Source organism: Scyliorhinus torazame, chromosome 4 (assembly GCF_047496885.1).
Source record: "Scyliorhinus torazame isolate Kashiwa2021f chromosome 4, sScyTor2.1, whole genome shotgun sequence".
Taxonomy (NCBI): Eukaryota; Metazoa; Chordata; class Chondrichthyes; order Carcharhiniformes; family Scyliorhinidae; genus Scyliorhinus; species Scyliorhinus torazame.
Window position 1 is genome coordinate 17,906,884 of NC_092710.1, and position 16,474 is coordinate 17,923,357.

A 16,474-nucleotide genomic window follows, 5' to 3' on the forward strand; every position below is an offset into this window, starting at 1 on the left:
GGGCCTGTACTGCGCTGTTCTATGTTCTATCTTTTTCCCCATATCACAACTTTCGATAACAAAAATCTCAGATTTAAAATTCACAACTGAATGAGCATCACTTGCTGTTTGCAGATGAGAATTCCAATTTTCTGACATTCTGGGTGTGTAGTTTCCTAACTTCACTGTAATCCTAGTGCGAGAATCCCAGACAGGAGAAATAGTTCACCTCTATTGCCCCATCTGTTCCCCTACATATCTTTGAGCAACTCACCCTTTTACTTTATAAGTTGCAGCGAATACAATGCTAGTTTGTCTACACCCTTCTTATAATTCATGTTTTTGAGTCCAGATGTCACACTAGTAACTCAACTGCACTCCCTCCAAGGCTAATGTGTTTTTCTTCACTCTGGTGCCCAGAACTCTGCTCTGGCGTGGTCGAAACAGCGATTTGTGTAGCTGAAACATGACGTGTGCTATCCAGGCAGGGTTGACCTGAAATGCCCTCTCAAGTGGCCAAACAAGACAGTTTGGTTGGAAAAACAATTGCTGGAATTAATTTCAGCCCTCGTTTCGGGGGGGGGGGGCGCGGTGAGGGACGTGAGGGTGGGCACCTTCTGAAGACAGTTCATAACGAAAGACTCGCCAGTTATGCCACGAGTCTCAAACCAAGTGTTGACCCTGTTCAGCAGCAGGTATCCGACCCAGAGTGAAACACCCCAAGCATTCGGGGTTCGAGGCGTTTTCACACAAGCCCAGTGACATTCCTGCCTTCTTTGTTTCTAGGTTTCTGGATCGATGTTCTTCCATCCAAGCCCCTGTGAGCAAACTGAAAGATTTAAAAAACATCAAGAAATGTTGTGCGTCGCAGGAAGAATACCTGCGCGAGGATGAAGCTTCCCTGAAAATGCTGCAGGTATTTCTGTCCCACACAACGTGGCCAGTCATTAAGTGCAGTAAGAGGCAGTCTGACAGCCCCAGTGTCGACCTCCATCTTTTTACAGAAGGAGGCCACTTGACGCATCGTGCTCGTGTTCGACTTCAGCCTAGCTGTTTGACCCCTCCCAAGCCGTGAAAATGTTATCCTCTCCTAAGTATTTCCAATTTCCCATTTTGAAAGTAATTATTGTACCTGCGTCCACCCCCCTTTCGGACAGTGTTCCACAAGAGTTCGGATCAAGGGTAGGCCTTTCAGACCCTCAATCTTGCTCTGCCAGTCAATAGGATCATGGTGACACAGTGGTTAGCACTGCTGCCTCACAGCTCCAGGGACCCGGGTTCAATTCCTGCCTTTGGTGACTGTCTGTGTGGAGTTTGCACGTTCTGCCTGTGTCTACGTAGGTTTTCTCCAGGTGCTCCTGTTTCAGTCCAAACGTGTAGTTAGGTGGATTGCCCATGCTAAATTGCCCCTTAGTGTCCAAAAGGTTGGACGGTGTTGCTGGGTTCCAGGTATAGGGTGGAGGCGTGGGCTGAAGAAGAGCACTGTTGCAGACTCGATGGGCCGAATGGCTCCATCTGCATTGTAAATTCTATGACTAATTGTGATCTCAATCCCATTTTCCTCCTTTTCCCCCATAACCTTTAAACCCCCCCTTACCAGTCACAATTTTCACAGTAACCTCATTGCAGTGTTAATGTAAGCCTACTTGTGACAATAATAAAGATTATTATTAAAAAATCTGCCCAACTCATCCTGGAATAAATTCAGTGACCCTGCCTGCGCAGCTCTCTGAGGAAGAGAATTCCAAAGATTCATCCCTCCTCATCCCCGTCTTAAATCGGAGACCCCTAACTTTTAAACTGTTTCCCCTAGTTCTAGACTCCCCCATAAGGAGAAAACTTCCTACATCCTGCTTGTGAGCGTAGCCTGGTTCTGCCATGAAGGAAGCATGTTCAGTTTCAGTTATACAGGGCATTGGTGAGACCTCGTCTCCCAAGACTGCGCACAGTTTTAGCCTCCTTATTTAAGGCCGGATAGAAATGGGTTGTAGGCGGTTCAGCGGAGGTTTACCAGATTGATACCTGGAATGAGTTGGGTGTCTCATGTGGATCGGTTGGACTTGTTTCCGTGAAGTTTGGAAGAGTGACCACATTGAAGTGCATAAGACCCTGAACAGTTTCCTCCTGTGGGTGAGTCCGGAACTAGAGGGTACTGTTTCAAAAATACGGGTTACCCTTTTAGGACAGAGGTGAGGAGGCATTTCTTTCTCTCAGGGGGTTGTGCTTCTTTCAACCTCTGCCTCAGAAGGCGGTGGAGGCAGGGTCATTGAATATTGTTTAAGGTGGAGACAGATAGATTCTTGTTGGACAAAGGGGTCAATGGTTATCAGGAGCAGATGGGAATGTAGAACTTGAAACACAAACAGATCAGCAATGGCAGAGCATGCTGGAGGGCTCAAATACAACTGCTCCTATTTTGTACGTCCATGTGAATGCAGTGATTCCCTTGGGCTCCTTTAGTCAGATCCAAAACACTGGGCTAAATCGTTGGCTTTGAAAGCAGACCAAGGCAGGCCAGCAGCAGGTTCAATTCCCGTACCAGCGTCCCCGAACAGGCGCCGGAATGTGGCGACTAGGGGCTTTTCACAGTAACTTCATTGAAACCTTGGGGCTGATGATTGTATCTGGGCTGTGCGTAGTCCCTTTGAACAGGGGCCCTACGGAGAAATTCGAGGGAGCAAGGATTGAAGCTCAGTTTTGGAGACCAATCTAGTTCAGTGAACTCTTGTCAGAGCAGCAGTCCTCCAGATACTCTCTAAGGCCAGCTGGTGCACCCAAGCCTATGAAGAACAAACTCACTTTCACCAGAAGATTGGTTCCTCCTGAATCATGGCCTTCATGTTTGACGACTTTCACCAATGGTTTGGCGAAACTGATATGCAAAGAACTCATGAAACAATGGGGATGAAAATCCTGAAGAATTTGGATTGAAAGCACGTGTCGTCAGAGTCCTACAAGACATTTGGGCCCATTGTCCCTCTGCTGGCTCTTTGGAAATACTATCGGATTGGAATGCTACAGCATAGAATTGGGCAATTCTTCCTCTGGGTGATGGCTGAGTTAGTTGAAAAGTGGTCTGAACATTTGCTTCACAGAATTCCATAGTATTTACTGCACAAGAACAGGCCATTCAGCTCCTCACAAGCCTTCTCCTACCCACTCTTCATCTCAACCCGCCAACATCTGCTTCTGTTTCTCCCTCCCATTCAATAAGGTATCGGACGAAAGGTTGCTTAATAAGCACCCATGGTGGCTGGCATGGATGAAGGATTGGCTAACTGATAGAAGAAAGAAAGTTGGGATAAGAGGGGCATTCTCAGGATGACAAACCATAACACAGGAATCAGTGCTGGGGCTGCAATTCGTTGTATTATCAATGACTTTGACAAGGGAAGTGAATGTACTATTGCCAAGATTGTACATCTTTGGGTTGTGGGTGGTGAGACCCACGCAGACACGGGAAAATGGGCAAACTCCACGGACAGTGACCCAGGGCCGAGATTCGAACCACCGCGCCACCCACTGGTTTGGTGGCTTTGTGTGGGTTGGAATGAGATGAATGCACATGCCTTTCCCTGTGATCAGGATGCAATTAAGGCAAATCCTGTACGACTGGCTGTTGATTTAAATTGACGGGCTCTGTTTATGCCTTGTGGGTCTGATTTTAATTGCTTCACAATGCTGGTGAATGCCTGTGGGAGCTAAGCTTTGTAATTCCCTCCCGAAAACCTCTCCTTCTGTCTGCCTTGTTTACCTCCTCCAAAATATTCCTCTGGCTGAGCTTTTGGCCGTTTCACAACACACAAATGCAGATTTTGTTGATTTCCGTCAAGTAATTGGCAACGTGTCACGTTTGGTGATTTGGGAAGAATGCCCTTTTTCCTCAACTTCACACCAATTTGGTGACAAATGGAGATTGAGATGGGTTGGTCCAACATGTCGGTCAGCATGATGGGATTAACATCAGATCCAAGCAGCAGTCAGACTTCCCTGTCTGCCAACTAAATCTGAGAAAATCTGCCCCTAAGCTCGGGTCCTTACACAAGGCTGCCTCCATCTGCTCCCATACCGACCCCTCCCCCATTGTCCACTTCCTGACCATGGCTATATTTTCTGCTCCATAATAATTCATCAAATTCCCCCGCATCCCCCTTACCCGCCCACACAAACTCCAAAATCAGTGCATTAACCCTCATTAAAAAAAGCCTTTGGACTAAAGATTGGGAGGTTCGGGAACACAAATAACAACCTCGGGAGAACCGTCATCTTCACAGACTGCACCCACCCCGCCACCGACAGTGAAGCACGTCCCACCTCTTAAAATCCCCTTCTTTTTCTCCCCCAGCCAGCCAAATTCAACTTGTGTAGCTGCTCCCACCCCTACGCCACCTGGATGCCCAGATACCTGAAACTCACCCCCACTACCTTGAACGGCAGCTCCCCCAGCCTCCTTTCCTGCCCCCACACCTGGATCGGGAAGACCTCACTCTTCCCCATGCTTAATTTGTACCCAGAGAACCGTCCAAATTCCTTCAATATGCCCATGATCCCCCCCCAATACCTTCCAGTGGGTTTGATATATAGAGCAATAAATCGTCCGCATACAGCGAGGCTCTGTGCTCCACCCCAACCCCCGCACTATCCCCTGCCAACCCCTCGACGTTATAAGTGCCATTGCCAGTGGCTCTATCGCCAAGGCAAAAAGCAGCGGGGAGAGTGGGCACCCCTGCCTCGTCCCACGATGCAACCTAAAATACCCTGAACTTACCCGGTTCGTCCGCACACTCACTGCCGGCGCCCGGTACAACAACCAGACCCAATCCACAAACCCTGCCCAAACCCAAACCACCCCAGCACCTCCCACAAGTAAGCCCATTCCACCCAGTCAAAGGCCTTCTCCACGTCCATAGCGACCGCTACCTCCACATCCCGTCCTCCAGTGGCATCATTATAACGTTCAACAAACTCCTAATATTGGCCAACAGATGCATCCCCTCTACAAACCTCGTCTGATCTTCCCCTATCACTCCCGGCACACAGCCCTAATCCGTGAGGCCAAGACCTTGGCCAGCAACTTGGCATCCACATTCTTTTTTTAATTTAGAGTACCTAATTCATTTTTTTCCAATTAAGGGGCAATTTAGCATGTTCAATCCACCTGCCCTGCACACATCTTTTGGGTTGTGGGGGTGAGACCCATGCAAACACGGGGAGAATGTGCAAACTCCACACGGACGGTGACCCAGAGCCGGGATCGAACCTGGGACCTCGGCGCCGTTAGGCAGCACTGCTAACCACTGCACCACCATGTTGCCCTCTTGGCATCTACATTCAGCAATCCAATTGGGCGGTAGGACCCACACTGCTCCGGGTCCTTATCCTTCTTTGAAATTAAGGAAATCGAGGCCTGCGACAACGTGGTGGGGTGGGGGGAAGCTCCTCCTTCTTCTTTGTCTCATTTAATGCCCTTACCAGCAGGGGCCCCAGGTTCCCGAGAACCTTTTATAAAACCACCGGGAAGCCGCCTGGGGCCTTCCCCTCCTGCATCGCTTCCATACCCTCCATCAATCCAATGGGGCACCCAGCCCCTCCACCAGATCCTCCTCCACCTTGGGGAAGTCCAACCCCTCCAAAAATCACTTCATTCCCTCCATCCTGGCTGGGGGCTCCGAATCATATAGCCTTTTGTAAAAGTCTTCAAATACCCCATTCGCTCCACCGAGTCTCAGACCGAGATCCCCCTCCTATCCTTCACCTTTCCGATCTACCTTGCCGCCTCTTGCTTCCTCAACTGGTGTGCCAATGGAATGGTGCAGCGACAACAATCTCTCCCACGTTGACGCTACCACCAAGAAAGCACAACACAACAGTGCCTATACTTCCTCAGGAAACTAAGGAAATACGGCATGTCCACATTAACCCTTACCAACTTTTACAGATGCACCATAGAAAGCATAGAAAACAGCCCAGTCCATCACACGAACCTGCCTGCCATCCATTGACTCCATCCACATCTCTGTACTTCCTAACAGCCCACCATTCATTTTTATATTCCCTGGTTAGTCCTCCCAAAATTCATCTCCTCACACGTTATAGAGATATATTCCATCATTTCAGGGTTAAATCCTCCTTGTTTCTCCCTCTATTCCCGATTTTTCACCCTGTCTCTCTCTGTTCCCAATCGTTCACCGTGTTTCTTCCTCTGTTTCTGATCCTTCTCCATGTCTCTCCCTCTATTCCCGACCTTTCTGCCCATCTTTCCCTCTATTCCTGATCCTTCTCCCTGTCTCCCCACATTCCTACCACTTCTCCCTGTCTCTCCCTCTGTGCCCGATCCTTCCCATCTCTCCCTCTGTTCCCGACCCTTCACCATCTCTTCCTCTATTCCCGATCTGTCTGCCCATCTGTCTCTCTGTTCAGGATCCTTCTCCCTGTCTCCCCAAATTCCTGATCCTTCTCCCTGTCTCAAGCTCCGTTCCCGATCCTTCTCCCTGCCTCTCCCTCTGTTCCCTATCTTTCTCCCAGACTCTCCCTCTGTTCCCGATCCTTCTCCCTGTCTCTCCCTCTGTTTCTAATCCTTTTCCCTGTCTCTCCCTCTGTTCCCAATCCTTCCCCCATCTCTCTCTCTCTGTTTCCGATCCGTCTCCCGGTCCCTCCCTTTGTTCCCAATCCTTCTCCATGTCTCTCCCTCTGTTCTTGATCCTTCTCACTCTGTTCCTGATCCTTCTGCCTATCTCTCCCTCTGTTCCTGATCCTTCTGCCTATCTCTCCCTCTGTTCTTGATCCTTCTCCCTCTGTTCCCAATCCTTCTCCCTGTCTCTTCCTCTGTTTCCGATCCCTCTCCCTGTCTCTCCCTCTGTTTCCAATCCTTCTCCCTGTCTCTCCCTCTGTTTCCAATCGTTCTCCCTGTCTCTCCCTCTGTTCCCGATCCTTCTCCCTGTCTCTCCCTCTGTTCCCGATCCTTCTCCCTGTCTCTCCCTGTTTGCGATCCTTCTCCCTATCTCTCCCTCTGTTTGCGATCCTTCTCCCTATCTCTCCCTCTGTTTCCGATCCTTCTCCCTGTCTCTCCCTCTGTTTCCGATCCTTCTCCCTGTCTCTCCCTCTGTTCCCGATCCTTCTCCCTGTTTCTCCCTCTGTTCCCAATCCTTCTCCCTGTCTCTCCCTCTGTTCCCGATCCTTCTCCCTGCCTTTACCTGTTTGCGATCCTTCTCCCTGTCTACCTCTGTTCTTGAACCTTCTCCCTCTGTTCCCGATCCTTCTCCCTGTCTCTTCCTCTGTTTCAGATCCCTCTCCCTGTCTCTCCCTCTGTTTGCGATCCTTCTCCCTATCTCTCCCTCTGTTTCCAATCCTTCTCCCTGTCTCTCCCTCTGTTTCCAATCCTTCTCCCTGTCTCTCCCTCTGTTCCCGATCCTTCTCCCTGTCTCTCCCTCTGTTCCCGATCCTTCTCCCTGTCTCTCCCTGTTTGCGATCCTTCTCCCTATCTCTCCCTCTGTTTGCGATCCTTCTCCCTATCTCTCCCTCTGTTTCCGATCCTTCTCCCTGTCTCTCCCTCTGTTTCCGATCCTTCTCCCTGTCTCTCCCTCTGTTCCCGATCCTTCTCCCTGTTTCTCCCTCTGTTCCCAATCCTTCTCCCTGTCTCTCCCTCTGTTCCCGATCCTTCTCCCTGTCTCTCCCTGTTTGCGATCCTTCTCCCTATCTCTCCCTCTGTTTGCGATCCTTCTCCCTATCTCTCCCTCTGTTTCCGATCCTTCTCCCTGTCTCTCCCTCTGTTTCCGATCCTTCTCCCTGTCTCTCTCTCTGTTCCCGATCCTTCTCCCTGTTTCTCCCTCTGTTCCCAATCCTTCTCCCTGTCTCTCCCTCTGTTCCCGATCCTTCTCCCTGTCCCTCCCTTTGTTCCCAATCCTTCTCCATGTCTCTCCCTCTGTTCTTGATCCTTCTCCCTCTGTTCCTGATCCTTCTGCCTATCTCTCCCTCTGTTCCTGATCCTTCTGCCTATCTCTCCCTCTGTTCTTGATCCTTCTCCCTCTGTTCCCAATCCTTCTCCCTGTCTCTTCCTCTGTTTCCGATCCCTCTCCCTGTCTCTCCCTCTGTTTGCAATCCTTCTCCCTGTCTCTCCCTCTGTTTCCAATCCTTCTCCCTGTCTCTCCCTCTGTTCCCGATCCTTCTCCCTGTCTCTCCCTCTGTTCCCGATCCTTCTCCCTGTCTCTCCCTGTTTGCGATCCTTCTCCCTATCTCTCCCTCTGTTTGCGATCCTTCTCCCTATCTCTCCCTCTGTTTCCGATCCTTCTCCCTGTCTCTCCCTCTGTTTCCGATCCTTCTCCCTGTCTCTCCCTCTGTTCCCGATCCTTCTCCCTGTTTCTCCCTCTGTTCCCAATCCTTCTCCCTGTCTCTCCCTCTGTTCCCGATCCTTCTCCCTGTCTCTACCTCTGTTCTTGATCCTTCTCCCTCTGTTCCCGATCCTTCTCCCTGTCTCTTCCTCTGTTTCCGATCCCTCTCCCTGTCTCTCCCTCTGTTTCCAATCCTTCTCCCTGTCTCTCCCTCTGTTCCCGATCCTTCTCCCTGTCTCTCCCTGTTTGCGATCCTTCTCCCTATCTCTCCCTCTGTTTGCGATCCTTCTCCCTATCTCTCCCTCTGTTTCCGATCCTTCTCCCTGTCTCTCCCTCTGTTTCCGATCCTTCTCCCTGTCTCTCCCTCTGTTCCCGATCCTTCTCCCTGTTTCTCCCTCTGTTCCCAATCCTTCTCCCTGTCTCTCCCTCTGTTCCCGATCCTTCTCCCTGTCTCTCCCTGTTTGCGATCCTTCTCCCTGTCTCTACCTCTGTTCTTGATCCTTCTCCCTCTGTTCCCGATCCTTCTCCCTATCTCTCCCTCTGTTTCTGATCCTTCTCCCTGTCTCTCTCTCTCTATTTCCGATCCTTCTCCCTGTCTCTACCTCTGTTTCTGATCCTTCTCCCTGTCTCTCCCTCTGTTCCCGATCCTTCTCCCTGTCTCTCCCTCTGTTCCCGATCCTTCTCCCTGTCTCTCCCTCTGTTCCCGATCCTTCTCCCTGTCTCTCCCTCTGTTCCCGATCCTTCTCCCTGTCTCTCCCTCTGTTCTTGATCCTTCTCCCTGTCTCTCCCTCTGTTCCCGATCCTTCTCCCTGTCTCTCCCTCTGTTCCCGATTCTTCTCCCTGTCTCTCCCTCTGCTTCTGATCCTTCTCCCTGTCTCTCCCTCTGTTCTTGATCCTTCTCCCTGTCTCTCCCTCTGTTCCCGATTCTTCTCCCTGTCTCTCCCTCTGCTTCTGATCCTTTTCCCTGTCTCTCCCTCTGTTCTTGATCCTTCTCCCTGTCTCTCCCTCTGTTTCTGATCCTTCTCCCTGTCTCTCTCTCTCTTTCCGATCCTTCTCCCTGTCTCTCCCTTTGTTTCCGATCCTTCTCCCTGTCTCTCTCTCTCTGTTTCTGATCCTTCTCCCTGTCTCTCCCTCTGTTCCCAATGCTTCTCCCCGTCTCTCCCTCTGTTCCCGATCCTTCTACCTGTCTCTCCCTCTATTCCCGATCCTTCTCCCTGTCTCTCCCTCTGTTCCCGATCCTTCTCCCTGTCTCTCCCTCTGTTATCGATCCTTCTCCCTGTCTCTCCCTCTGTTCTTGATCCTTCTCCCTGTCTCTCCCTATCTTCCCGAACCTTCTCCCTGTCTCTCCCTCTGTTCCCGATCCTTCTACCTGTCTCTCCCTCTGTTCCCGATCCTTCTCCCTGTCTCTCCCTCTGTTCCCGATCCTTCTCCCTGTCTCTCCTCGGTTTCTGATCCTTCTCCCTGTCTCTCCCTCTGTTTCCGATCCTTCTCCCTGTCTCTCCTCGGTTTCCGATCCTTCTCCCTGTCTCTCCGTCTGTTTCCGATCCTTCTCCCTGTCTCTACCTCTGTTACCGATCTTTCTCCCTGTCTCTCCCTCTATTCCCAATCCTTCTCCCTGTCTCTCACTCTGTTCCCGATCCTTCTCCCTGTCTCTCCCTCTGTTCCCAATCCTTCCCCCTGTCTCTCCCTCTGTTCTTGATCCTTCTCCCTGTCTCTCCCTCTGTTCCCGATCCTTCTCCCTGTCTCTCACTCTGTTCTTGATCCTTCTCCCTGTCTCTCCCTCTGTTCCCAATCCTTCTCCCTGTCTCTCCCTCTGTTCCCGATCCTTCTCCCTGTCTCTCACTCTGTTCCCAATCCTTCTCCCTGTCTCCATCTGTTCTTGATCCTTCTCCCTGTCTCTCTCTCTCTGTTTCCGATCCTTCTCCCTGTCTCTCCCTCTGTTCCCGATCCTTCTCCCTGTCTCTCCCTCTGTTCCCGATCCTTCTCCCTGTCTCTCCCTCTGTTCCCAATCCTTCTCCCTGTCTCCATCTGTTCTTGATCCTTCTCCCTGTCTCTCTCTCTGTTTCCGATCCTTCTCCCTGTCTCTCCCTCTGTTCCCAATCCTTCTCCCTGTCTCCATCTGTTCTTGATCCTTCTCCCTGTCTCTCTCTCTCTGTTTCCGATCCTTCTCCCTGTCTCTCCCTCTGTTCCCGATCCTTCTCCCTGTCTCTCCCTCTGTTCCCGATCCTTCTCCCTGTCTCTCCCTCTGTTCCCAATCCTTCTCCCTGTCTCCATCTGTTCTTGATCCTTCTCCCTGTCTCTCCCTCTGTTCCCGATCCTTCTCCCTGTCTCTCCCTCTGTTCCCGATTCTTCTCCCTGTCTCTCCCTCTGCTTCTGATCCTTCTCCCTGTCTCTCCCTCTGTTCTTGATCCTTCTCCCTGTCTCTCCCTCTGTTCCCGATTCTTCTCCCTGTCTCTCCCTCTGCTTCTGATCCTTCTCCCTGTCTCTCCCTCTGTTCTTGATCCCTCTCCCTGTCTCTCCCTCTGTTTCTGATCCTTCTCCCTGTCTCTCTCTCTCTTTCCGATCCTTCTCCCTGTCTCTCCCTTTGTTTCCGATCCTTCTCCCTGTCTCTCTCTCTCTGTTTCTAATCCTTCTCCCTGTCTCTCCCTCTGTTCCCAATGCTTCTCCCCGTCTCTCCCTCTGTTCCCGATCCTTCTACCTGTCTCTCCCTCTATTCCCGATCCTTCTCCCTGTCTCTCCCTCTGTTCCCGATCCTTCTCCCTGTCTCTCCCTCTGTTATCGATCCTTCTCCCTGTCTCTCCCTCTGTTCTTGATCCTTCTCCCTGTCTCTCCCTATCTTCCCGAACCTTCTCCCTGTCTCTCCCTCTGTTCCCGATCCTTCTACCTGTCTCTCCCTCTGTTCCCGATCCTTCTCCCTGTCTCTCCCTCTGTTCCCGATCCTTCTCCCTGTCTCTCCTCGGTTTCTGATCCTTCTCCCTGTCTCTCCCTCTGTTTCCGATCCTTCTCCCTGTCTCTCCTCGGTTTCCGATCCTTCTCCCTGTCTCTCCGTCTGTTTCCGATCCTTCTCCCTGTCTCTACCTCTGTTACCGATCTTTCTCCCTGTCTCTCCCTCTATTCCCAATCCTTCTCCCTGTCTCTCACTCTGTTCCCGATCCTTCTCCCTGTCTCTCCCTCTGTTCCCAATCCTTCCCCCTGTCTCTCCCTCTGTTCTTGATCCTTCTCCCTGTCTCTCCCTCTGTTCCCGATCCTTCTCCCTGTCTCTCACTCTGTTCTTGATCCTTCTCCCTGTCTCTCCCTCTGTTCCCAATCCTTCTCCCTGTCTCTCCCTCTGTTCCCGATCCTTCTCCCTGTCTCTCACTCTGTTCCCAATCCTTCTCCCTGTCTCCATCTGTTCTTGATCCTTCTCCCTGTCTCTCTCTCTCTGTTTCCGATCCTTCTCCCTGTCTCTCCCTCTGTTCCCGATCCTTCTCCCTGTCTCTCCCTCTGTTCCCGATCCTTCTCCCTGTCTCTCCCTCTGTTCCCAATCCTTCTCCCTGTCTCCATCTGTTCTTGATCCTTCTCCCTGTCTCTCTCTCTGTTTCCGATCCTTCTCCCTGTCTCTCCCTCTGTTCCCAATCCTTCTCCCTGTCTCTCCATCTGTTCTTGATCCTTCTCCCTGTCTCTCTCTCTGTTTCCGATCCTTCTCCCTGTCTCTCCCTCTGTTCCCAATCCTTCTCCCTGTCTCTCCCTCTGTTCCCAATCCTTCCCCCTATCTCTCTCTCGCTCTCTCCACTCTCTCCCCCACATTGACACTTTTGCTGCTGTTTAGAGTCTAAACCTCCTTCTCTGCATATAGAATGCCTTACATATGATACCCTTTCATCTCGCCCTGTGCTCGTGAGTTCCACATTCTCATCGCTCTTCGGGTGAAGAGGTTTCTCCTCATGGTGATCAGATATGGACAGCCTCTGGTTATGCTCTTTTCCACCAGAGGCAGCATTTTCCTCTGTCTTCTCTCTATTGGGTGACCCCTCAGTCTTTTGTCAAGAGAAAAGAGACCCAGCCTGTCGGTCCTTTCCTGGCATTTATAGCAACACGTTTGTGGCATCATCCTTGTAAACACTCTTCGCAGTCTCTCTCCTGCCTTTATATCCGTTTTGTAATGTGACTAGATGCGTTAGGTGATGCATTTTGGGAAGGTTAACAAGGCAAGGAAATATGCAATGAACAGTAGGTTGCTATAAAGTACAGAGCACCAGAGGGATGGTGCATCTCCATAGGTCCCTGAAGGCAGCACAGCAGGTAGATAAGGTGGTTAAAAGGCATATGGGATACTTGCCTTTAATCGCTGAGGGCGTAGAATATAAAAGCAGGGTGACCATAAGAAACAGGAAGAGGAGGAGGCCGTTTGGCCCCTCGATCCTGCTCCACCATTCAATAGGATCATGGCTGATCCGGAATTCCTCACGTCCACTTTCCTGCCCTTTTCCCCCTCACCCTTGATTTCTTTACTGATCAAGAATCTATCTCCGCTTTAAATATCCACCAGGACTCTTCCCCACAGCTCTCTGTGACAAGGAGCTCCACAGACTCCCAACCCTGTGAGCAAAGAAATTCCTCCTCATCTCAGGATTAAATTGGCTCCCCTACATTCTGAGACTCTGCTCTCTCATAAGAGGAAGCATCCTCTCAGCATTTACCCTGTCAAACCCTTTAAGAATTCTAAATGATTCAATGAGATCACCCCTCGTTCTTCTAAATTCTAGTGAGTAGAGCCCCAACCTGTTTAACCTTTGCTCAGAAGACAATCCCTCCATACTGGGGATCATCCTCGTGAACCTGCTCTGAACCACCTTCAATGAAATAATATATTTACTTAAAGAAGGGACCCAAAACTGCTCCCAGTACTCCAGATGTGGTCTCATCAGTACCTTGTGCAGATGCAGCAAGACTTACCTTGAAATCAGGGCCAATATAATAATCTTTATTATTGTCACAAGTCGGCTTACATTAACACTGCAATGAAGTTACTGTGAAAATCCCCTAGTCGCCACATTCAGGCACCTGTTCGGGTACACACAGAGGGAGAATTCAGAATGTCCAATTCACCTAACCTGCACGTCTTTGGACTGTGGGAGGAAACTGGAGCACCCGGAGGAAACCCACACAGACACGGGGAGAACGTGCAGACTCCACACAGACAGTGACCCAGGGGGGAATCGAACCTGGGACCCTGGAGCTGTGAAGGAACAGTGCTAACCACTGTGCTACAGTGCCGCCCATTCCTTCCCTAAAGGACATTATTGAGCCAGATGTTTTTTTACGACAATCGACAATGGTTTCATGGTCATCGTTAGACTTTTTAAAAAATGTTTCCAATTAAGGGGCAATTTAGCGTGGCCAATCCACTTACTCTGTACATCTTTGGGTTGTGGGGGTGAGACCCACGCATGCACAGGGAGAATGTGCTAACTCCACACGGACAGTGACCCAGGGCCGGGTCGAACCCGGGTCCTCAGCGCCGTGAGGAAGCAGTGCTAACCACCTCACCACCCTGCCCTGTAGTTAGATTGTTCATTCCAGATTTTTATTGAATTAAAATTTTGCCATGGGTGGATTTGAATCTGGATCCCCAGAGCATTACTCTGGGTCTCTGAAAAATATCACTGTGCCACCACTTCCCCATAGATAGGGGCTTGAAGGCCTGTGCCGATACACTGAAGGGCCTCTTTCTGTGCAGTAAAAATCTATGACTCTTATGCAAACTGCACACAGTGCTCCAAAAGTGGTCTAACCAAGGTTTTGATAGAGGTTTAACCTAGCTACTTTTCAATTCTATCCCTCCAGAAATAAAGGCTAGTGCTTGGTTTGCTTCTTCCTGACCTTGCTAACCTGAGGCACAACTTTTATTCATTGGAGCATTTGTGTCCTGCGATGCCTTTGCCCATCTACCCCACCTGGGCACATCCGTTCAATGTACGAGGTGACCTGTCTGTTCTTTCTCCCATTGATCTGTGATAAGGGAAGTTGAACTTCACTTGCCAATTATTCGCCTGTTCTGGAAATTTATTAATGTCGCCCTGTAATGTGTTGCCGTTCTCTTCAGTATCAGTGGCACAGTGGATAGTGAAGAAGGTTATCTAGGATTGCAACGGGATCTTGATCAATTAGGCCAGTGGGCCGACGAATGGCAGATGGAGTTTAATTTAGATAAATGTGAGGTGATGCATTTTGGCAGATCGAATCAGGCCAGGACCTACTCAGTTAATGGCATGGCGTTGGGGAGAGTTATAGAACAAAGAGATCTAGGAGTACAGGTTCATAGCTCCTTGAAGGTGGAGTCGCAGGTGGACAGGGTGGTGAAGAAGGCATTCGGCATGCTTGGTTTCATTGGTCAGAACATTGAATACAGGAGTTGGGACGCCTTGTTGAAGTTGTACAAGACATTGGTACGGCCACACTTGGAATACTGTGTGCAGTTCTGGTCACCCTATTATAGAAAGGGTATTATTAAACTGGAAAGAGTGCAGAAAAGATTTACTAGGATGTTACCGGGACTTGATGGTTTGAGTTATAAGGAGAGGCTGGATAGACTGGGACTTTTTTCCCTGGAGCGTAGGAGGCTTAGGGGTGATCTTATAGAGGTCTATAAAATAATGAGGGGCATAGATAAGGTAGATAGTCAACATCTTTTCCCAAAGGTAGGGGAGTTTAAAACTAGAGGGCATAGGTTTAAGGTGAGAGGGGAGAGATTCAGAAGGGCCCAGAGGGGCAATTTCTTCACTCAGAGGGTAGTGAGTGTCTGGAATGTGCTGCCAGAGGTAGTAGTAGAGGCGGGTACAATTGTGTCTTTTAAAAAGCATTTAGATAGTTACATGGGTAAGATGGGTATAGAGGGTTATGGGCCAAGTGCGGGCAACTGGGACTAGCTTAATGGTAAAAACTGGGCGGCATGGACTGGTTGGGCCGAAGGGCCTGTTTCCATGCTGTAAACTTCTATGATTCTATGATTCTATCAACAATTCCCTCTCCAAATCCCCAATTTGGTGTCATCTCCGTTACCATAATGAGTATCCTTGTGCTACAGAACGAGTTGGACAAGACTCTCGATACATTGGAGCGGAACAGCGAAGAGGTGGAGAAGCTTCAGGATGAGATCAGTCGCTTGAGAGCCTTTCTGGATGAGACGGAAAATGATGAATTCCAGGTCGGTCTTACCCGTTGTGGCCACTGATCTGTGGCCTCAGTCACTATCCGCAGCTTAACCACCTCATTCTCACTTGTCCTCGTCTCCTACTCCCTTGAAGATGGTCTTCCCTTGCTCACCTAGGCTGTGAGCGTTGTCCAACCCTGATCCTGTCACCCATTAAAATAAAAGGGACAGCACAGGAGGCTATTTGGCCCATCTTTCCTAGACCAGCTCTATGAAGGATTTATCGAATAAGCCCCATGCCCCCCCCTGCTCTTTCCTATATTCCTGCAAATCTTGCTCTGTGAACTATCCAGTTCCCTCTTGACAATTGAACGCCAAGTGGAGACGAAGCCACAGAGCCGCCATTATTTGATTGAATGGCAGAGCACGTTCCATGGGCCTTGTGGACGTCTCCTGATCCTATTTCGTAGGTCACAAAGTTCCTGCTATTGAATCTGCTTCCACCATCTTTTTCCGCACATTCCAGCTCTGCCAACTTGCCGGGTAAAACAGGTTTTTCTTGTTCCGCCCCACCCCGGCACTTTGCCAATTCTCTTCAATCTTCGTCCATCTGGTTCTCAACCCTCCTGCTACTGGAAACACTTTCTCCTGATTTACTCCAACTTGAACACCTTGATTAAAGTAGGAGAACGATCCCAGCTTCGCCAGTCTCTCACCGTTAACCAAGCGCTCTCAAACAGAAACCCTCCTGAAAAATGGCCCAAGACGAGTCTCGACTGTGGCTCTCAGTGGATCGCATTCCGGCCTCCAAATCAACAAGTTCAATGTTCCACGAGAAAGTACCATGGAAAATCAGAGCAGGAGTAGGCCATTCAGCCCCTCGAGCCTGCTCTGCTGTTCAGTAAGTTCATGGCTGATCTGATTGTGGCCTGACATCCACATTCCAGCCTGTCCCCCATGACGCGTGTCTCCCTTGCCAGTCTAACTTGACCATGAGTAAATTGAATAAGGCAGTTCTCCACTGCTCTCTGAGGCA

At 50.1% G+C, this 16,474-nt stretch overlaps 1 protein-coding gene across 4 annotated transcripts in view; it reads left to right on the forward strand.

The window, feature by feature from the left end:
• The window catches only part of LOC140410140 (centromere protein Q-like), a 70,563-nt gene that overhangs the window by 44,987 nt on the left and 9,102 nt on the right, over positions 1-16,474 (forward strand). For all 4 annotated transcript variants that reach the window (XM_072498093.1, XM_072498096.1, XM_072498094.1 and 1 more), the window contains exons 6-7: positions 766-895; positions 15,373-15,492. In XM_072498093.1, coding sequence (XP_072354194.1) covers positions 766-895; positions 15,373-15,492 — 250 coding nt within the window. The remainder of the gene's footprint in view (positions 1-765; positions 896-15,372; positions 15,493-16,474) is intronic.